Source organism: Crotalus tigris, unplaced genomic scaffold (assembly GCF_016545835.1).
Source record: "Crotalus tigris isolate CLP2741 ecotype Arizona unplaced genomic scaffold, ASM1654583v1 scf7180000018340.3345759, whole genome shotgun sequence".
NCBI lineage: Eukaryota > Metazoa > Chordata > Lepidosauria > Squamata > Viperidae > Crotalus > Crotalus tigris.
The window spans coordinates 2,870,762-2,892,059 of NW_024096953.1; the positions used below are offsets into that span (position 1 = coordinate 2,870,762).

Consider the following 21,298-nt stretch of genomic DNA (forward strand, 5'->3'; position numbering starts at 1 on the left):
CTACAAAAGTCGCCAGAAGTTGGGCTCAACTTCAAGCAGGCATGACCTGAATCCAAAATCTGGATTTCAAAAGTCTTGAGATAGAAAGAGGCGGCTTCAAAATCCAGACGATTGCCAAGAAAACCACATAGAATGTGTCCAGATAATTTTCTTGGAGGCTACAATCATATCTAGTGGGGCATCTTCATCCAGGATGGTATTTTGACTTTCAATTCATTCTACTTCAATGGTCTTCCACTCAAACCACAATTGCTATTACGACTAGTGTTATTACTTTTACTGCTATCACGATCATCATTGTTATCTAAACAGAAAAATGCCATCAACAGAATGAAAAATAAGTTAAATAGAGGTTGAATAGGGAGAAAAAAACTGGATAACAAAATAACACAGCTGGAAGGTACTTTGGAGGTCTTCTATTATAGCCCTCTGCTCAGGCAGGAAGCTCTACACCAGAGCTCCCCAACCTTTTGGACACCAGGGACCGGTTCCGTGGAGAGAGATTTTGAAGGATTGAAGGGGGTGTGCTTTTGTGATATCTCACAGATGGGGCTTTGCTTGTTTGTGTGGACCAGTTGCTGGCATGCTGTGGCCTGGTAACCAGACCACAGACCAGGGGTTGGGGATCCCTGCCCTACACCACTTCAGACAAATGGCTGTCCAATCATTTCTTTAAAATTTCCAGTGCTGGAGCACCCACAACTTCTGGAGGCAAATTGTTTCACTGATTTAATCACTGATATGGTGATTAAGTTAAATGTGAAAAAAAGAAGGAAAAAAGGGAGGGAGGGAGGGAAGGAGGGAGGGAGGGAAGGAGGGAGGGAAAGAGGGAGGGAGAGAGAGAGAGAGAGATCCATATAATAACCATTGGCATTGATAGCAAGTTAACCTACTCTTTCAGCTAATGAAATCTTGACCAAATATACGCATTTTGCTCCACCTTCTCATTTCTGGAACACGCAAGACTTTTCCAAAATAGATAACAAACCCATTTCCTGAATATGTTTGTTAGTATCAAGAAGGTAAATGTCTTCCCATTTACATAAAACCATCCTCTCTGTCATGCCCCACTTGTTCAACCCTTCAGTTCTTTGATTCTATGAGTGCTCCATTTCAACCCACCTGTCCCCCCCCCCAAATATTCTGTGCCATCCTTCCCGATGCATCGTGTTTCCATCATTTTAACCCGGCTTGGCCTCCCATGATGAGGATTGTAGCCCCACATCTGAAGACTGATGACCTTGAAAAAAATCCCACTCTTTAAAAAAAGAAAAAGAATTGGAAGTGTCAGGAGACAAGAAGGTGATTTGTGCCTCCTGCTGGTAAAATGTCATTTTGCAAAAGAAAACAGGTAATTTAAGAATTATAAAGTAACTATACAGGCTTGGTTCACACAAGTTCAGCCAAAGTGGGTCAAAGAAGCAAAAACTTCTTTTAAATTATTGTATGCATGACATGAAGCCACCACTCCCAGTTGGTTTAGCTGGTGCTGACCTTCATGCACACCACGTTCTTTCTAAGTTCTAAATGTATCAAATCGGTGAGGATCCAAGCGATGTTTGCCCTTTTACAGTTGACAGATGGAAATTTTGCCAATACATGGGTTTTCTAAATGTCCTTTAAATTTTTGTTTTGCACATACTTAGACTAGATTTGGCATTTTTGTCCACCTACTGAGTCCTTCCAAAGGACCTGGGATAGGTAGATGTTGTTGTTTGATGGTCATGGTGCAGGATGTAAGCTGTTCCAATTAAAGCTGCTTTTTGCAGTGGATTGATAATGATTTTGTCAGTGCCAATGGTATTCAAGGGATGGTCAAGATCTTTTGGGACTGCACACCAATAGATATAGGTGCCATCTTTGCTACTTTTTGCCACCATGATTCCACTTCTATTTGCAGGTCTTTGTGATTTTCCCCCAATTCTTTCTCTTCTCTTCTCTTCTCTTCTCTTCTCTTCTCTTCTCTTCTCTTCTCTTCTCTTCTTTTCTGCTGTCTCCAGGTACTGCAACATCCACTGATTATTATTATTTAAAAATATCATTTAGTCTTTCCTCAGACACAACCCACAACTCTAGGGATACAAAGGAGAAGTGTAAGTTGAAAGGTTGGAAGAAAGGCAGAGGGGTATGTTTACTTTCCATGACAATTCTGGAATAACTCTAAAGCTCAGAGAGTAGAATAGAGTTGGAGGGGACCTGGGAGGTCTTCTAGTCCAATCCCCTGCTTGAGCAGGAGACCCTATACTATTTGAGACAAATGAGACAGTCTCTTCTTGAAAGCCTCCAGTGATGGAGCACCCACAACTTCTGGAGGCGAGCTGTTCCACTGGTTGATTGTTCTCACTGTCAGGAAGTTTCTCCTTAATTCCAGGTTGCTTCCTTCTTTGATCAGTTTCCAACCATTGTTTCTTGTCCTGCCCTCTGGTGCTTTGGAGAATAGTTTGACCCCCTTGTCTTTGTAGGAGCCCCTCAGATATTGGAAGACTGCTATCATGTCTCCCCTAGTCCTTCTTTTCATTAGACTAGGCACACCCAATTCCTGCAAATGTTCTTCGTAGGTCAGACTCTGTGCTTTTTAAAAAGCCTGGATTTTACACCATCCTTTCCCAACCAAATCTCCAGATGTGCTGGGACCAGATCTTTTCTCCTCCAGCTTCTCTGCTATTTAACCCTTGTACAACCCCAGTGAAAACTGGGAGAGAAAAACTCCACCATCTGGATTCCTACCTGCCCTCCAATTCTTTAACGAAACCAAGCGGGGACGGAAGATGTTAATTCTTGCATGGAAGATCTGGGAACAGCCTGTTCTCCAGGGAGGAGTCCTCTTTCAACACACCATTGACACCTGGAGAGAAGCTTTCTCCAGCTCACCTGCTCGGGATGCCTTCCAAGCAGCTCACCTTCTCACGTGACCCTTTGCTGCCGCGCGTGCTTCTCTCGGGTCACTAAGTGCTAGCACAAGAGAGGCTGCCCAGGTCTCGTGGGAGCCTGTCACTGCAGCGGTGGCACATGATAGCCTGGGGCACACAGGGTCCAGCTCAGGAATCTCCGACATCTCTCCAACCCCAGGGCTGTAATGTTCTTCTGTACACAATAAGTGACACACAAAGGCTGCCTTCTAGTGGCCTTTGGAAAGCAACACACTCCTTCTTGCAAGGTTCCTCTGCTCAACCTGAGCTCTTCAAGAATCAAGAAGCCAGCTGGCTAGCTTCTTTATTTTCCAAACAAGACTGAAATAAGGGCACAACACCCCCTTGGTCCTTTTTCACAAGGCCTTTTGGTGTGCCTGAAATACAACTTGTACCTGATGTTCTTCTGCTTCTGATGGGTTGGGTGAATGTGTCCTCCTGGAGCCCTGAGGGGACTTTCCACTCTACCCTCTCTGGTTTTTTTTTTTTTCTTGAAACGCAACCATTCATGTTTATCCATCCATCCTCCATCCATCCTTTACCCATCCTTTCTATTCATCCCTTCCACTATCCATCCATTCTTCTATCCATCCATCTTTCATACAAGAGCTCAAAGCAGCCTACACAGCCCTGGGTCTTCCTACTTTTCCCCACAGAACAAACCTACGAAGTAGGTTGGGCTGAGAGACTGTGACTTCTGCTGCGTTGGATGAATCCTTCTTGCTGCAGCCCAGATGGGACTTTCCATCTTGCCCTTCACTGACATTTCTCTATTTTCTTGAAACTCAATCCTTCAATGTAACCAGAAAAGCAAAATTCCTCTCCAGGCAGGGTTGACTTGCCAAGGCTCCACGAGCCCAGCTGGTCACTTTTCTTGGCAACCAACTAGAAGTAGTGGACCACCTCTTCTTCTTGGGACCCTCTGTTAGCTTTGGGATGCTCCAACAGTCCCATTCAAGATCCTCCTTACTCAGTTAGAGCCATGGTGTCCTACAAGGTCCCTCGCCTGTCCTGCTTCTGTCTCTGGTTCAAGACCAAGGTCTTGACCAACAAGGCCATTTTTCCTAGATTTCATCTATTCAAGTCATCCATACCGATGTTTATGCTACCAAGTCGCCCTCTTTGTGTACAATAAGAGGGCAGTTTCAAGATGGCACCTTGATTCACAAAAAATGTCTCTTATGTATCCTGACTTACAGCCTAAATGTTGGAGATGTGGCTGTTTGGATGCCACTTATTATCATATTTGGTGGTCGTGTAAAAATATAAAAGCTTTTTGCATTAAGATATGGTGGAATATTCAAAGAATTTTTAGAAAGAGGGTAAAATTTACCCCGCAATTATTTTTGTTAGGTATTGTTATTGATTGTGATGCTAAGGAGGTTATATTGATGTTGAATTTGATCACAGCCGCAAGGCTGTTAGTAGGGCAATATTGGAAGAAGGAATCTTTGCCTACTTTGCAAGAGTGGTTTTTTAAAGTTTCATATTTGGCGGAAATGGCAAAGATTTCGGCTTTTTTAAAGGAGCAATCGCAAGAGAAATTTTTTGCTGTATGGGAAAAATGGATAAATTTCATACAACATAAATTGGATATAAAAATATCATTTAGCCTTTTTATAATTTGTATATAATTTTTGATATTTTATAGATTGTACTTTTTTCTTTTTTTTCCCCTTTTTTCCTTTTTTTTCTCCTTTTCTTTTCTTCTTTCTCCTTTCTTTCTTCTTTTTTTATTTTTTTTTCTTTTCAAGTATCTTTTCTTTTTAATGCTTATGTCATATATATTTTATTATTAACTATTTTATAAGTTGTTAAAATTTGTTTAAAATTTTAATTAAGCCTATATTCAGTTCTGGGAAGCTCGGGGGGGGGGATTGGAGGGGGTGGTTTGGGAGGGGTTGGCTGAGGGTTTTTTTGTTTTGTTGTTGTTGTTTTTTGTTATTTGTAAAAAAATTTAAAAAACTTTCAATAAAAAATAGTTAAAGACTAAGAGGGCAGTTTCAAGACCGGAAGTCCTGATGTTTGTAGAAACACCACAAACTTCTTGGGGGAGGGAAACTCCATGAGAACACCCTTCTGAGTGTTCACCCTCTGGGTGAAATCCTCTCTCAAAATTCAGTGAGGTGGGAGGTGCCACTGGGTTCACACACAAGGCCAACCCCCAGATGTGCTTTGTTTGGCTTTGTGCTTGCACACCTGTGTGAGTGTGCATCTTTTAAACCTAAGCCCAGCTTAGCATCCTAAGTGACTCAAGGTCAGGGGAGTCCAGGAGAAGCTAGGATAAGATCATGCCTTCCATGACATCAATTGTCATCTGCCTGATGCACCTCACATCATCCACCCAGTCCTGTGAGGCCTGTGACAGCACTCTTCTTTGCCTCCTTCCCCCTCCAGAGCCCTGGTTCCCCTAGACAAGGATCATGGAATTGGTTGCTCTCCACGCATCCCTCACCACGGTGGGTGACCAGCAGAGATTGTGGGAGGGAAATATTTCAGAAAAAATGGAGGAGGGCAGTGATCCCCCTTCCTTCAAGCAGTGATGGTGTTACTTAGTTGGATTATGAACCATCTGCAAGACCAATCAAGGAGAATATTTGTAACTCAGGGTTGAAATGAGGGGTCCTTGTGCTCTGTGAGCTTGGTGGTTTTCTTGTAGCATTTCATGACCCAACTAGGTCACATCATCAGTGCTATCAGTGCAGAATGGATGATATTACCTAGTTTGATAATGAAACCTGCAAGAAAACCACCAAGCTCAGAGATCCTCAAGGACCCTGCAGTCTTCCTCCTCTTCCTCCTCCTCCTCCTCCTCCTCCTCCTCCCCCCTTCTCTCCACAAACCCTTCTAGCACTGATGATGTTCCCTAGTTAGGTCCTGAAATGTCTGCAAGGAAACCACTCAGCTCAGAGAGCACCAAGAACCCCACAGCTCAACTCTGAGCTATAAAGATTCTCTTCTCGTGGTGCAAAAAGGACATTCAACCCAACCAAACACTCCCCAGTTGATCAGAGGTCTCAGACTACACCTTCTGAGGTCTTGTGTGAAGCTGGAAAGGATGGTGTCTACAGTCCAGCATCGTAGAAACGCTGCTCTTGAATTTCCAGCCAGAATGCTCGTGTTTCCTTATGAATCATTGATGCCAGGAGCTTGTGATTGCCACTGCTCCAGAAAAAGGCATTTTTTGTCGCCTATGTTCAATTCGGGGCTCCGTAGAAAACGGGTGATGGGTCTCAAAGCAGAGGAGGAGGATTGTCGAGAAACTTTGCAAGCTTTTTTCCTTCCTAAAGATCCTTTGCAACTTGAGAAGATTTCTTACACGGACGAATTGGCACATAAAATGCCATGGAAACTGCTTTTCATTCTGGGCCTTCCTAGCTTCTCTGGGCACTGAAACTTTTCAAAGCATGTTGAGATTGTTGGCCTGTTGATTTCTGGCAGCCATTTGCTCGTTACTCTGCTTAGAGTCAGTATTCTTAGTTGTAAAATGGGAATATGTGTAAATGTAAGTGTATATATATATTGCTGCTCAAAGCACGAAGCTGAAAACACCAGCCTGAAGATGACGAATGGGACTTCGTCGAAACGTTGCCAAGACACTTCCAATTTTACGTGGGAGAAAACCCGAACAACCAAAGACCTACATACAAATTACCTGCGAAATATATATATATATATATATATATATATATATATATATATATATATATATATGTGTGTGTGTGTGTGTGTGTGTGTGTGTGTGTGTGTGTGTGTGTGTGTGTATGTGTGTGTGTGTGTGTGTATCTATCTATCTATCTATCTATCTATCTCCAAATTTCTTTTTCTGACAAAGAGTTAAAGAATTAAAATGGAAGACTAAGATGGCCATTTCGAGCAAAGCAAAAGAAATTGTAAAAAAAGTAGAACTGTAGTATAGCAGTCAAAATGCCAAGGTGTAGTCAATCAAGCCGGTCTGTCTGAAAAACTTCCTGTACACACACGCACGCACGCACGCACGCACGCACATCAATAGTGCCCATCTCAACTGTATGACTCTGGGTGGCTCACAAACAATAGGAGGACAAAATAAAAGCACTAAAACAATAGAAAACAAGCAATTTCAGAACAATAAAAGCCACGCCACAAAATCCAGAGCGGGGTTAGCCTAACATTCATCAATAACAGTCAATACAGCCACTGACAGGCTCTACCACACCCTAGGTGCCTACATCTGATGGCACACCCACCATTGTTTGTGTGTATGTATGTGTGCGTGTGCGTATATCAAGATGGAGTGAGGAAGGGAAGAAAAGAAGGAAGGAAAGAAGAAAAAGATAGAGAAGGGAGAAAGAAGTGGGAGAAAGAAGGGAGGGAGGGAGGGAGGGAGGGAGAAGGAAGGGATGGAGGGAAGAAATAGAGGGAGGAGAAGAGAAGAGGAGAGGAGAGGAGAGGAGAGAAGAAAGCAGGCACCTTAAACTTAGAAGAAAGCATAGAAGAAAGAGAAGAAAAGTGGCAGACATGAAATGGTGAGACGAAAAGAATTCAGATCTTCCCAAAACAGGCGATCCATTTTAGGCTAACCCAGCTAGAAGCTGCCCTCCTGGACATGCGAGCAGATCCCCCCAGACCACCTTACTTTCCTCCTACGTATCTTGCATCAGCTCTGGAGATACCCATCCCAACACTCTTGGACCTCCTTTGGGCTTGGGCTAAAGCTTAACTGCCACCCACCCCCTCCAAGCAAGTTAAACAATCAGAAAGCCCCCAAACGCAGAAAGCAGCTGGAGAAGGCCCTCCCCTCCCCTTCGGACTGCAACCAAGCCCCTGCCCCCTCTGCCAAGCTCTCCCCCAAGGCGGCACAGAGCGTGCCGGCCCGGGCGGGCGGGAGAGACCCCGTTCAGCCAAGTTCAGCCAGCCAGAAATCTTCCGCGTGGCAGTCCAGCCAAGGGACCCTCCTGAGACCAGCCACAGGCCCCGCAGAGCTTACCTGACCCCCCTCCAGCCCCCAGGCAGGGCTGCTTCCCCCAGCCTCTGCACCCCGAGAGAGGTTTTCCACCAGCCCTGCCGGGACGACGTGCCAGCCGGCCCAAGGGGACGTTGCCAGCCCCGGAGAAGGTCGGTCTCTTTGGCTAGCAGCTGCTTGGCTGCCCTCCTCTCCTCCAGCCTGGTTTCCTGAGGCTCGCGTGGAGGAGTTTGGCCAGTTGCTGAGGAAACAGCCCTTTCAGGGTGACTGGCCATAGGTTGAGGGTTGGCTGGGTGCCCTGGCCAGGCTCCAGCTGGCCCTCGGCAGGCGGTGTTGGAGAAACAAGCAAGGGTTGCAGGAAAGAGGCTCTCTGGTGGCAGCGGACAGGGGAGATGAGATGGCCTGCAAACAGAGCCTCCTTCCCGGGTGGGGCAGTGGGAGCATCTGTCAGGGGGAAGGAAGAATCTGTGGGAAGCACTGAACCCCCCAAATGGGAACTGCCCTGCCCATCCATGGCACGCTGGCTAGAGAGAGGCAGAGTCCCAGAGAGGCTATTCCTTCACGTGCGTCATGATGCCATAATGCAAATCATGTCACTTGTGCCGGAATGTTATGGGGTGTGGAGAGCACGGGCCCTCCATCCCTGGGGATGCTCTAAAGCAGTGGTTCTCAACCTGTGGGTCGGGACCCCATTTGGGGTGGAACGACCATTTCACGGGGGTCGCCAAACAACGCAGTATGCCATTTTTCCCCCTTTTCCTTAGCTGTGCTACTCCCTTTTATTCTATTGGCTTTTGAAAGCCAATAGAATAGACTCTCTTGAATAGAGTCTAATGCTATTGGCTTTCCAAAGCCAATAGGAATTGTCCAGGCTGTCTCTGCCCTACTGAGCCCGCCAAAAGTCCCATTCTGCAAACGGTGCTGCACCGGTTGAGTAGTCCTCGACTTATGACCGGTTGGGGGTCGCGGCATTAAAAAGGTTGAGAACCACTGCTCTAAAGAGAGGGACCACGATAGCCAGCAAAGCATTGTGGGGAAGTTCTGCTCTTTGGGATTGACTGGACCTTCTCTGAGAGCCGAGATTTTTCCAGCAAAACAGTTCCGTGTTTATAACCATAGTTTATATTATTTTTAATCCATTGTAAGCTGCACAGAGCTGCTCTCAGTGGCGAGATGAGTGAGTATTAATAAATAAATATTTTTTTTTAAAAAAGGAGGGATACAGGGAGTCACCTCTTTCAATGCTGGATCAAATGTGGGAGTTCGGTGCTAAAATATTTTGCCAAAGAAAAGAGGATTTAAGCATGTCTTCTCCCCTGAGACTCATTGTTGCCTCTGGGTAAAATTTCCATCATAAATGGAGTTGGGCTCAGTCATCTTTTCTCCCAAATGCACTTGGGAAAATGAGACTAAAGCAGCATTATTCCATTTTTTACTCTTCTTCCAAGATCATTAGTTAACACGATGAAGACTGATGATCAAATTCATCCACTAAAGCAGTATTTCTCAACCTTGGCTATTTTAAGGCATGTGGACTTCAACTCCCAGAATTCCACAGCCAGCATTGCTGGCTGTGGAATTCTGGGAGTTGAAGTCCACATGCCTTAAAATTGTCAAGGTTGAGAAACACTGCACTAAAGCAATGTTTCTCAACCCTGGCCGTTTTAAGATGGGTGGACTTCAACTCCCAGAATTTTGCTGGCTGGGGAATTCTGGGAGTTGAAGTCCATTCATCTTCAGGTTGGAATATTGGGAGTTGAAGTTAAAGTGTTCAAGCAATAAGAGAGTTGGACGGGACCTTGGAGGTCTTCTAGTCCAGCCCACTACTCAAGCAGGAAACCCTATACCATTTCAGACAAATAGTTATCCAATCTCTTCTTTAAAAAGGTTGAAAACACCAGACTAAAACCTCTGGAGTGAATTTAATTCACAGACTCTTTCTGTCCAAAAATCAGTGCTGCACCCAAATGTCTGCCAATTAACACAACAGCCTGAAATGTCCCTTTCACACTTTGGAAGGGCTCTTTCAAGGCTAACCTCCTGAGTCTAGTCCATATTGGAAATGAACCAGCCACACCTGTGATTGGTATGGCCTGTTTCTAAGATCAAAGCACATGCAGTTAAAGACTGTTTCAAAATGGGGACGCTTCAACCTCACCCTTTCTGCTCAACTGAAGCAGAGTCAAAAAATGTCTGTTGCAATCTGAACTCACAATATTAGTGCGGCTTGCCTGCCTCTGCTCTGGAGTGTGAAAAGAACCATTTGTTCATCATTTCCAACCTTGCCACGTATGGAAGAGTGGGGCTCCAACTCCTGTTTGTTTGGCTGAGATGACGGAATTTGGTCCATCTGGGAAGGTCCAGATGGAAGAAGGTTACATCAGAACCTCACCAGGGTCTACTCAGGGTATTCTCCAGCCACCCTGTTCATTCCAACCAATCAGTTCCTCTGTTTCTTGCACCCCTGTCCTGCCCATCTGCGGGAGCTAGGCTGAGTCAACCAGCTTTCAAGTGGCCTTAAGGTCTACATTCCCAAACATGATCCCACTGAACATCACAGGAAGAGCATGGTAGCCCCCTTCGTACTTAGGAAAGGCATCATAAAATATGAGTCATGTAATTACTTGCTTGTTTTATAGTTATTTGTATTTATAATTATTACTTGCTTAATTAGTTGGTTATAAAATGTGCTTATTGGAAAGGAAAAGCTACTGTACCAGACTCCTGGTTTTTAGCCAAGATGGATTAAAGTGGCTCTCTCCCTACACCGTTAGCAAACTTAGGATGTCTTCTAAGTTCAAGAATTGAGTGTTGGGTGTTCCATCAAAAGTCATTCAATATGAAACACTATTGACGAAAGACACTCTACATTGGACAGAACGTGCTATGCCAGGACCAAAGCAATCGTATTATGGTTTAGCGTATCACCACAAGCCAACCAGGGTTGGATACCACAGCCAATGTAGGACGGATGCACAAACCAGTATGCTTCCAGGCCCTGTGCAATTGTGAGAAGACAAACTCTAAGTTCTTTGCTTTGTTCTTCACAACCTGTCCTGACAACCTGACAACCTCTTCCTCCAGAATGCAAAGGCTCCTCAAAATAACAAACCACGTCTTAGCCCAACGCTCTCCAAATCTGCCTAAATTACCCCAAATTCAGTAAAAATGGTTTTTCCTGTGGGTAACAACATGCGAACTCACTACCCATCACAACAGGGGCATTTGAACAGACTTAAAGGTTGTGACATGTACTAAAATAGACTTGAAAATCTCCCAAAGTATCCCTAAGAAGAAGAAACTCGATGAAATTACCAACAGTAACTTGTTGAAATGACACGGAGATCACTCAAGGCTGCTGTTTTTTTATAATTCAGGTAGCCCTCAAGTTATGACATTCCTTCAGAAACCGTTCAAAGGTATGACGGTGTTGAAGGAAGGGACTTAACAACCAGTCCTCAAAGTTTGATAAGACTTTGGGATAAGCAAAAAGTTTTGGTAAAGAAGGAAAAAGTTAAGCATTGTTTCTCCCCCTCCACCATGAGGTAGACCAAATCGGTGGGTTCTGGCCTTTTTTTGGCGGTCTCAAAATTGCCTTACTTACCGCTGGAGGACATACCTTCTATGTTGGCTTGAGAAGCGGCTTCTTCACAGAAGAGTTTGGAGTTTGCTTGTAACCCATCCTTAGCCAAGCCACTCAAATACATGTTGCACACACAATTAGCACAGCAGGATATAATTAAGTGGGATGGAATTCAGCATGAGTAACCAAGCCGCCACCTCAGAAGGTCACGCCAACAGGTCATTTGTGAAGCAATGCTCACCAAATGCTTGTAAATAGAAGCAGGAGCCGATCCCTCATTTGCAATGCCTGTTGTGCACGAATGCATTAGCACAAAATGTGCTGTGGTGGCTTGGTAGAGGCAGGAAGACAGACAGAAAGACACAGAGAACATTGGGCCTGCCTCTCTTTCACCAAGACCATCAATCCTCAGCTGATCATAGGATCACGCTAAGACACCCTGAACCAGTCTAGCTTTGCCTCCTTAGAAGAGACTGGGGAATTCTGGGAGTTGAAGTCCACACAACCTTCAAGTTGTGTAGGTTGAGATAGACTGGCTTTTAGAGGGTTGAGGTCCCTACCTTTACAAAGAACCTTATAAAGGGTGTTGTGCAAAGGCAGCCCTTCAAATCAGAAGCTGGAGGAAACAGAACGAAGCAGAACGAAAGAAGAGTCGTAAGATACAAGGACAATATGTGTTTTGCACAAGGAGACCCCACTTTTACTACCCAGAGTAGTGGCAGAGATGTGGTCAGAATGTAGGCTTCTCTGTATTCCTTTTCTGCCCTCTAGTAGCTGTTCAGATTGTTGCAATCTGCTCCCCCAAACCTGCCAAAGGACCCATCTCTTGATCCTATTTCCTTTGGATAAATAGATTCCAATTTCCAATTGGAAATTGGATGCACAACCGAACATCCCCACAATGGTGGGCTTTGGCCAGCTTCATCTCTGGCAAGGCTGACCTCTCAAGACCAGCTCCAAACAAGCCCATAAAACCTGTAGTTCTCCCCCCACGTCCCCCAGCCCAGAGAGGATGCTCACCGTTTGTGTCTGCCACTTCTACGAGAGCTTTGTTCCTTGTGATGTTAGAAGCAAAGTGGCATCATCTCACAATGAGTGCCTGGGGCTGTGGGAGACACACAGAGAGCCAGATGAATCACTCTCACACACACAAACATGGGACACACCCGTGGGAACTCAGGTGCAGGCAAGAAGGGAGGGACTTTGGTGAAGGGAGAGCACAGCGTGGCATGGAGAGACAGCCTGGGGCATGGGGAGAAGACCGCTTCAGCTGCAGAAGCTGGTGTGTCTTCTTTCTCTCGGGCCTGGCCTGCATCGGAGGCATTTCTGGAGTATGCGGTGCCTTCAAAGGGCTCCAGAGAGGTTGCGGTTTGTAGGGACGCAGCTGACTCCTTGCAGGACCAAGGTGGGGCTGCCGAAACGACCCAGAAAGAGAGGACGCGGCTCAACAAGGATGCCGGAAAAGGAAGGGCCTGGAGGGAATCCAGCCACACAAGACGGACCTCAAATCATGCTGCATCCCTCCCAGGATTGGCACAGCGGTTAAAGGAGCCGGACTAGGTGCCATTCGCTGGGCGTGAAAGCCAGCTGGGTGACTTGGGGCCAGCCCTTCTGTCTCGGGCCAGATTGAGAAGTGGAAAAAACTTCCTGGAAGGATGGCAAGCCACTTTGGAAGAGGTTGCCCACTCAACTGTAGGGCTTAGTTCATGGGACCGCCAGGAACCCCTGCTCGACAACACGACAATGTTGCTTCCCAAAATGTATCTTTTTTTTTTCATTCTTCCACTTAGCTTTTAGTTTTTTTGGGGAAAAAACCCAGCTCATAACAAACAACGGGTTCCTTTAGTGACCATTGTGTTTGCTTAATGACCACAGCGTTCGCTTAATGACTGCCACATTTATTTAATGCTCACCGCAAAAAATGGTCATAAATTAACGCTCACTGCAAAAAAAAGTAATAAAATTGGGCACAGTTACATGATGACCCACTTATTGACCTCCACAAGTTACAATGATAATTGAACCTGTAGCGGCAGGCTCCATTATGGTTGTAAGTTGAGCACTCCTACAATGCAGCTGTGATCTCACACAATGTAGGGAGCTCATCACACGGTTCTAGATGCTCAGAGTCACCTCAAGCCATAAAATGGCGGTAAATAAATGGACGACAACAATAACAATAATGCAGGAACTCACGAGAGAACCCCCAAAGCAGGACTTTGCAACTGTCCCTGTCATTAGGGGCAGTTCTAGCAAGGGGGCCAAGAAGCCAAACACCAGGCAAAGCCATTGAAGCTCGCTTCCCACCTCAGCCATATGCAAAAGGTGACCAAGAAGTTTCTAGTCCTCTACAGCTGGAGATCCTGGCTTTTGCTTCCCGCTGCAACTGGGCGCATTCGGCCCAGTGTGCTGAAGTTACACAACCTCGCATTCGTAGTTGTTTTGCAAGACCAGTCAAACCTCCGACTTTTTCCTCGCCGCCAGTGATTTAGGGTCAAGCAAGTCCGTAACTGGATCACCGAGAGATCTATTTTTAGTTCCAAGCAGCTGAGGTGGGTCTCAGGTTGGACCAGGCCAAAGGGCCGGGCTGGAGAGAGGGAGGGGGAACCACAGCTGCTTCTCCTGCCAAATTTCTCCAGCATAAACAATCCTCCCCTGATCCTTGGCTTCCTTTTTCGTATTACAGTGAAAAAGGTGGCTTGGATGCCCAGATGGAAGAACGGAGAGGAATCCCTCCTCCTGCTCTACATCACCAGGACCCTCCCTTTATGGGTTATGAACATGGACAGGATGACCAGGCTGGGCTCCCACGACCATCTTTGCCCTCTAGCCAGACGATGCCGACTGAGGATAACTGAAGTTGCAGTCCAAGATAATAAAGGGGGTGGGTTGGTGGAGCGGGGCGGATGAGGTCAGAGCCGGTCAAACAATTCTAGAATATGGAAGGAGGATGGAAGAGCTGAGGATCTTGCCAACCGCAGTTCCCATGAGTCTCTGGGAGAAGCTATGACAGTTAGATTGCTATAAAACTGATTTTATGCCTTATTGTAATAGTGCACAAGAAAAACCTTGGGAGAGAAGACGAAGAGAGGGGCTGCCTAGAGAAGGGGCAGATAAGAGGGGGCACAGCCCACAGTTGGATAATAAGTGGGGCAAGAGGCTCAGAAGAGACCCCCCCAACTTCTAGGTGTGTAAAGGAGATCTGAGGAGAATTGTACTTTCAGACTTGCAAGAGTCCAGTAAAGGAGAATATTTATAGCTCAGGGTTGAAATGAGGGATACTCGGTGTTCTCTGAGCTTGGTGGTTTTCCTACAGACATTTCATGACCCAGCTAGGTAACATCATCAGTGCTAGAAGGAACTGTATATAAACACAGAGCAACTGATGAAGTTACCTAGTTTGGATTATGAAATATCTGCAAGAAACGTCAGAGAACATTGAGGATCCCTCTTTGCAAGATTAATGTCACCTTACAATAAAGTAGAATTGGCTCAACTTGATTGTGTTCCCTGTGTGGTCTACCTGGAAAGACTGACCTCCATCTCCAACACCTGGTTCTAGATCAGCATGGTGAATTTTTGGGAAGCACCTGCACTTGGCCCATACCTAAAAGATCTGTTGTTTCACTGCACGTCACACGATGGAAGGTAAAGGGTTTAAATCCTGTGGCTTTGTAAGTCATTCCAACCCTTCTGAATAATTTTATGCAGCCAGGGGCAATAATCTGCAGGTTCCAGGGAAGGAAGGAAGGAAGGAAGGAAGGAAGGAAGGAAGGAAGGAAGGAAGGAAGGAAGGAAGAAGATGGGAATGGGAAGGAAGGAAGAAAGGAAGGAAGGAAGGAGATGGGAATGGGAAAGGAGGGAGGGAGGGAGGGGAAAAACAAGACCCAAGCAACTTACAGAGGGGGACAGGTGTATCTGCCAGATGTCAAAAAAGTCAAGTTGGCAACTATAATGATGCAATCAAAATTCCACTGATTTTTTTAAGCGCATCATGTATGCACAATATTCTTGTGCTGGATAATAAGAATCACTGTCAAATTGGCCAAAACGAAAGGCTTCTGTTTTGCAGGTATTTGTTTCCTAATAGCATTTTTCCCCTTTTTAAAATATTTACATATCTTGTCATATAGGCCATCTTTACCCTTTATTTTCTTCCTTTTTAAAATTTACTTGACGTGCTGGAATCAACACACATGAAAACGCTGCAGTACTGGCAGCCTTCAGTCTAATGAACTCCTGCCCCAGACTTGTAATTGGAAAGTGAGACTCTTGTTCCTCAGAATTCTGAGTCTTATGTGTGATGCAATCTTTTGTTTTTTTTTACTGGAAATTATGCAAATCAAATTTTGTTTTTTCTCTGCCTCCAAATATGTGGCCTCTCTGAACCTGTTCAAGGTACCTTCTTCTCCTCTGCTTCCTTGTTCCCTTCTTCGTACACCTCTGTTATTCCATATTTTATGTTCTGTTTGTCAGCTGAACTGGGGAATTTGTCTCCATAAACTTGAAAAATGATTTTTTTTTTGCAGAAATATGACCCACATCTATCAGATTACAGGTAGTCCTCAACAACTGAGCCCAACATTTCTGTCGCAAAGGGAGACAATTAAGTGTTTTGTCCTGTTTTATGACCTTCCTTGCCACCGTTGATAAATGTGTCGCTGCAGTTAAGTTAGTCATAAGGTCGTTAAGTGGATCTGGCTTCCCCATTGACTTTGCTTGTCAGAAGGTTGCAAAAAGGGGCATCACGTGACACCCCCCGGGACGCTGCAACCATCATAAATATGAGCCAGTTGCCAAGTGTCTGAATTTTGATCATATGACCCTGGGACACTGCCATGGTCATAAATACGAGTCAGTTGCCAAGCCTTCAAATTTTGATCAGGTGACCACGGGAAGGCTGCCACGGTCATAAGTCTGAAAAATATTCCTAAGGCAGGTTTTTCAGTGTTGTTGTAACTTTGAACGGTCACTAAATGAATTGTTGTAAGTCGAGGACCGCCTGTACACAACCGGGCTGCAGGAAAATGAGGACTAGTGCCTTACAACCATGATGAGCATAACGGCATAAGCCTTGTTCGTAACAGCAGTGTCAGAAGGGAAAATAAATATTCGGCATGGGAACCACTAATCTGGGACTTCTAATAGACAGAGAGAAGCAGAAAAATGGGTGAGAATTTGGGGAGCTGAAACCCACAAATCTTAAAGAGCCGAGTTGAAAAACGCTGCTCTAACTCCTGCATATCTGAGAGGAAATGTCTATGACAGGGGAAGGCAACCTTGGCTCTTTTATGACTCATGGACTTCAACTCCCAGAATTCCTGAGCCAGCTCTGCTGGGAGTTGAAGTCCATGAGTCATAAAAGAGCCAAGGTTGCCTACCCCTGGTATGGAGATTCTCCAGGTGACGGTTGTCGCAAAGGTGCATTTTTGCAAGAGGCAACTGGACTTTCTTTGTTTTTTCTTTGAAGACATTTCGCTTCTCATCCAAGAAGCTTCTTCAGCTCTGGGGGAATGGAAGGATTTATACTCCTTGCAGACAGCTGGTCATTGGCATTCTTGTTTAGAGAGTCGTTGAGGCCATTTGGAGACTTACCTGTGTCCTCAGTGTCCCCTGAGTGTGTGTGTGAGGGGGGGAAATGGGTGTGGAGCCTCCCATTCCCTGCCATCTGGTCAGAGCTGAAGAAGCTTCTTAGATGAGAAGCAAAACGTCTTCAAAGAAAAAACAAGAAAATCCAATTGCCTCCTGAAAAAGAGCACTTTGGGACCTTTGAAAGGATACATAGCCAGCTCATACAGAACAAGGCAATTTTGTGTGTGCGTGTGTGCGTGTCACAAGTAGAAAGAACTAAACCAGAGCTACAATAAGTGGATATTTGGTTTACAAATCCTACAGTAGCCTCAAATGCACTTTGATTTCACTCCCTGGTTGCTAACCTTGACCCTTTGTGTGGCTGGACCTGCCTAAACGCTCAGATTTCCAAGGGATAGTTTGGCCTATTCTTTAGCTGGGTTCACCCAATACATCCTCCTCCTGGCTGCTGAATTAACTCATGCGAGCGGTTTGCAAAACACGACACAACACAATGACCTTTAAGGGGCTGGGCTCGGACAATGCATTACATTTCAAGGAAAGCAAACAAGCTGAAAACCGATTTCTGTTTGCCCCACAGAGAGAACTCTGCGTGATTTTGTTCAGCACATAGGACAAAGCTGGGAGTTCGTGACGTCTTGCACCCTCTGGAAACTCCTCATTTGTGTCTGGGGAGTTTCTCTCACCCAGGAGATCGGGGTCAGGACAGCAAACATCCCAGACACTGACCATCATCGCAATTCAGCTCATGCACGGCCTCTCCAGAACAAACTACCTTTTCTCCAGCCACAAAGAGAACCTGAACTTGAAGCCCAAGAGAATTTGTTTTGCAATTCTCCAGCTGGTATTTTTTTTGTCCAGGGCTGCTGCCTCTTCCTTCTTCTCCATTTTCATGGAGCTTCAAACAAGGCTCCAGACCAGCTTCGCTAATCGCCCAGCTTCCTGCAAACTACCCCAACACCTCCCTCCCCGCCTATTCTCAGAAGTGAATTTGACAAGCTGCTTCCTCTCCCCTTCCCCACAGCTTGCCAGGATTTGGGGGAAAAAGAGCTCTACAATCCCCACACCTGGGCCTCGCTTTTGCAGAAAGTGCTTCCCCAGCAAAATGGTCCCACTCGGTTTGGGAGAAGGAAGGCAGGAGGAAAGGAGCTGAGTCAGTAGAATTGACTGGAAATCTTTTTCAAGCTGTACTAGCTGTACTAATCTGAGGATGCTCAAAGGAAGGACCTTGGCTGTGGGGAAAGGAGGGATGGGGGGGGGTCAACAGAACAACCCCCACTTTTTTCTGATCTGCTGAACCCTCAATAGACCAAATTTTGCTCACATCTCTCCAGCCACTTATCTGCTCCCAAATATATCCCCAGAATATCCCACATTACAAAAAAGACGTTGAGACTTTGAAAAAAAAAAGTGCAGAGAAGAGCAACTATGATGATTAAAGGCCTGGAGACTGAAACATAGGAAGAACGGCTGCAGGATTTGGGTATAGCCGGTCTTGAGAAAAGTAGGACTGGGGGGGGGGGGACATGATAGCAGTATTCCAGTATTTGAAAGGCTGCCACAAAGATGAGGGGGTCAACTTCTTTTCCAAAGCAGTAGAAAGCAAGACAAGAAACAACGGAAAGAAACTAATCAAGGAGAAAAGCAACCTGGAACTAAGGAGAAACTTCCTAACAGTGAGGACAATCAACCAATGGAACAACTTGCTCTCAGAAGTTGTGGGTGCTCCATCACTGGAGGTTTTTAAGAAGAAACTGGAAAGCCATTTGTCTGGAATGGTATAGGTTCTGCTGCTTGAGTAGGGGGCTGGACTAGAAGACCTCCAAGGTCCCCTTCCAACTCTATTCTGATTGATTGGTTGAAAGATATCTTACGCAGGTTTACATCAAACTTTTCAAGATTCACACACTCACGTGCTGTCCTTCACACTCTGCACACATCCTTCAGGAATGTTGATTGCAAGTCCTTCACCCCCAGTCAGCATATTCATCAGGAAATTTGACTCGGGATGATGGGAGTGATAGTCCAATATATTCTCAGTGGAGCCAAATCTTTGTGGATGGAAGATCTTGAATGATCCAGTGTTTCCAACACTCTTGCTCTTCTCTTCAAACAAGGATCAAATTAACCAAGGTTTGGTCCATGATTGGGGCACCCAAAGTCCCAAAGAAGACCAGCAGAGCTCATCTATGAGAACTGACTTGCAGTTAGGAGACATAATGAAAACTCCTTAATTGCACAACATCATAGTTTCAGTTTTGAAACTCTGAGCACCTTAGACAAGCCAAATCCAGGAACGCTACAGAATTCCTGGAAGCCTGGAGCTCAGACAAAGCAGCTGTCAACAGGCACATAGAGAGATAAACAACCTCTACATACCACTGAAAAGAAACAATCAAAAAGTCAAAAAGAAAACAAAAGGACCAAAATACCTCACCAGAAACCAATACAAAGATAAGGAGATTATCACCAAGAACTCTAGACCAACAACCAAGCTGTAAACAACATTGCAATCAAGAAACTACCAACTCAGACAAACAATCAAACAATAAACAACAGCCTATTCAAGGAACTAGCAAGCAGAAACCCACACTGACAGAGCAAGCTATTGTGTATAAACAGAGAACAAACTCCACTCCCTTCTAGTGCTGATGATGTTACCTAATTGGGCAATGAAACATCTGCAAGAAAATAGCCAAGCTTCAAGAACACCCAGGGCTTCATAGAAAGAGAAACCCAGATAAGCAGGGATTAACACCAGACAAATAATCAAGCAAAAACCAGTGCCCTAATCAAGGAACTAGCAAGGAAAAAAAAAAACAGACTCCCACCAACGCTTCTGGAGCAAGCAACTATATATAAAATGGGAGAAAACCTCACTCCTTTCTAGCACTGATGATGTCACCAAGTTGGATCACGAAACGTCTGCAAGAAAACAACCAGGCTCAGAGAGCACCAAGGACTCCACAGCCCCAAATTTGCCAGCCTGGTATAGTTGAAAACCCCAAGCTAAATTAGTCTTGGCTCCATAGCCCGTTTGGGTCTGATAATTCATACCTGACTAAGAACAAGATTCCCCCCTCCACTTTTACTCAACCCAATGGAAACAGTCACGTTTTGAGACCCTCCAGTTTTCCCAATCCCTGCTAGGCCGTCACACCCTTTTTGTGTGCCCCACTATGGTTTGCACCCACCTGTGTGTAGAGCGACAGGCCCACGGAGCCGTGGCATGAAACTGAAGCCTGGGATGGGTGGACAGAAGGCTCAGATCAGCCTTGGCAAGCTGCTTTTTCTGCAGAGGGGAGGGGGAGAGAAATAGGGGAGGGGGGGTCAGAAAGAAGAGAAATGATTAAAAGGTGGCAGGGCCAGTCTGTCGGAGGAGGGCAGGGCTGGTGGTGATGGGGTGGGTAGGGGGATCTACCGAGCAGACTCTCCCAGGCAGAAAATGAAGTAGATTGGAAGGAGCCCGGGTGCTGTTTCAGCCTGGACGAGAGAGATCCACGGCTCAGGTTACTCACTGGATAAATATAGAGCTTTATCTGACCTCCCGGGATGGCGGGGGCAATGCTCACATTCCAGCATTGGAGGACTTAAAGGGGCAGGAGAGGAGGATCCCACCCAGCAGGCCCAGCCGGGTGGATCCCCTATGCAGATGGAGAGAGGCAAGGGGAAGAAACTGGAGATCTGGGGAAAAAAAGGGGGTGGGTAGGTGGGAATAGGGGGATACCTCAGATAGGAAATTAAGGCAGGCACTGCCATTTTTCTAATAATGCAGTGGTTCTCAACTTAGGCAGCTTGAAGCTGTATGAAGCTTGAAGCTGTATAGCTGGCTGGGGAATTCTGGGAGTTGAAGTCCATGCAGCTTCAAGGTGTGTGGGTTGAGAAACACTACCTTAATCCATAATGACTAGAAACCTGGAGGTTAAAAAAAAAAAAGAAAGCTGGCATTTACAATATGTGGCACCCCCCCCCCAAATCCATAGTAAATTTTGGCGTGCACTAAAAAAAGAAGCAACGTGAAATCCCAATGGCAATTATCTCTGCAATCTCCAACTGCTGTGTTCACATCGCGAGAATGAGGAAATGGGACGGGCAAGAATTGCACCACCTGGATTAAGCTGCGTTACCGTTTGGATAAGATCTCTTGGCCTCGGTGTGCCGTTTATGAAATGGGTACTCAAGAAGCAGCCGTGCTTTGCAAAGTGATTAAAAAAAAAAAAAAATGGGAGAAGGAAGCAGCCTGGGCTGTTCTGAACACCAGTAGGAATA

General features: G+C 45.6%; 1 protein-coding gene across 3 annotated transcripts in view; it reads right to left on the reverse strand.

Moving 5' to 3' along the window:
* USP2 (ubiquitin specific peptidase 2) overlaps window positions 1–20,321 on the reverse strand; it is a 57,568-nt gene extending 37,247 nt beyond the window's left edge. The window contains exons 1-2 of one of the 3 annotated variants that reach the window (XM_039350630.1): window positions 20,224–20,321; window positions 12,458–12,542 (exon numbers count right to left, since the gene is read on the reverse strand). Coding sequence is in view for 1 of the 3 variants with exons in the window: in XM_039350629.1 (XP_039206563.1) it covers window positions 20,224–20,260 (37 nt within the window). In the remaining 2 variants the exon portion in view is untranslated. Of the gene's footprint in view, window positions 1–7,878; window positions 8,167–12,457; window positions 12,543–20,223 lie in introns of those variants that run through there. The other 2 variants (XM_039350629.1, XM_039350631.1) reach the window with 2 other exon arrangements.
* Between the last annotated feature and the right edge of the window lie 977 nt (window positions 20,322–21,298).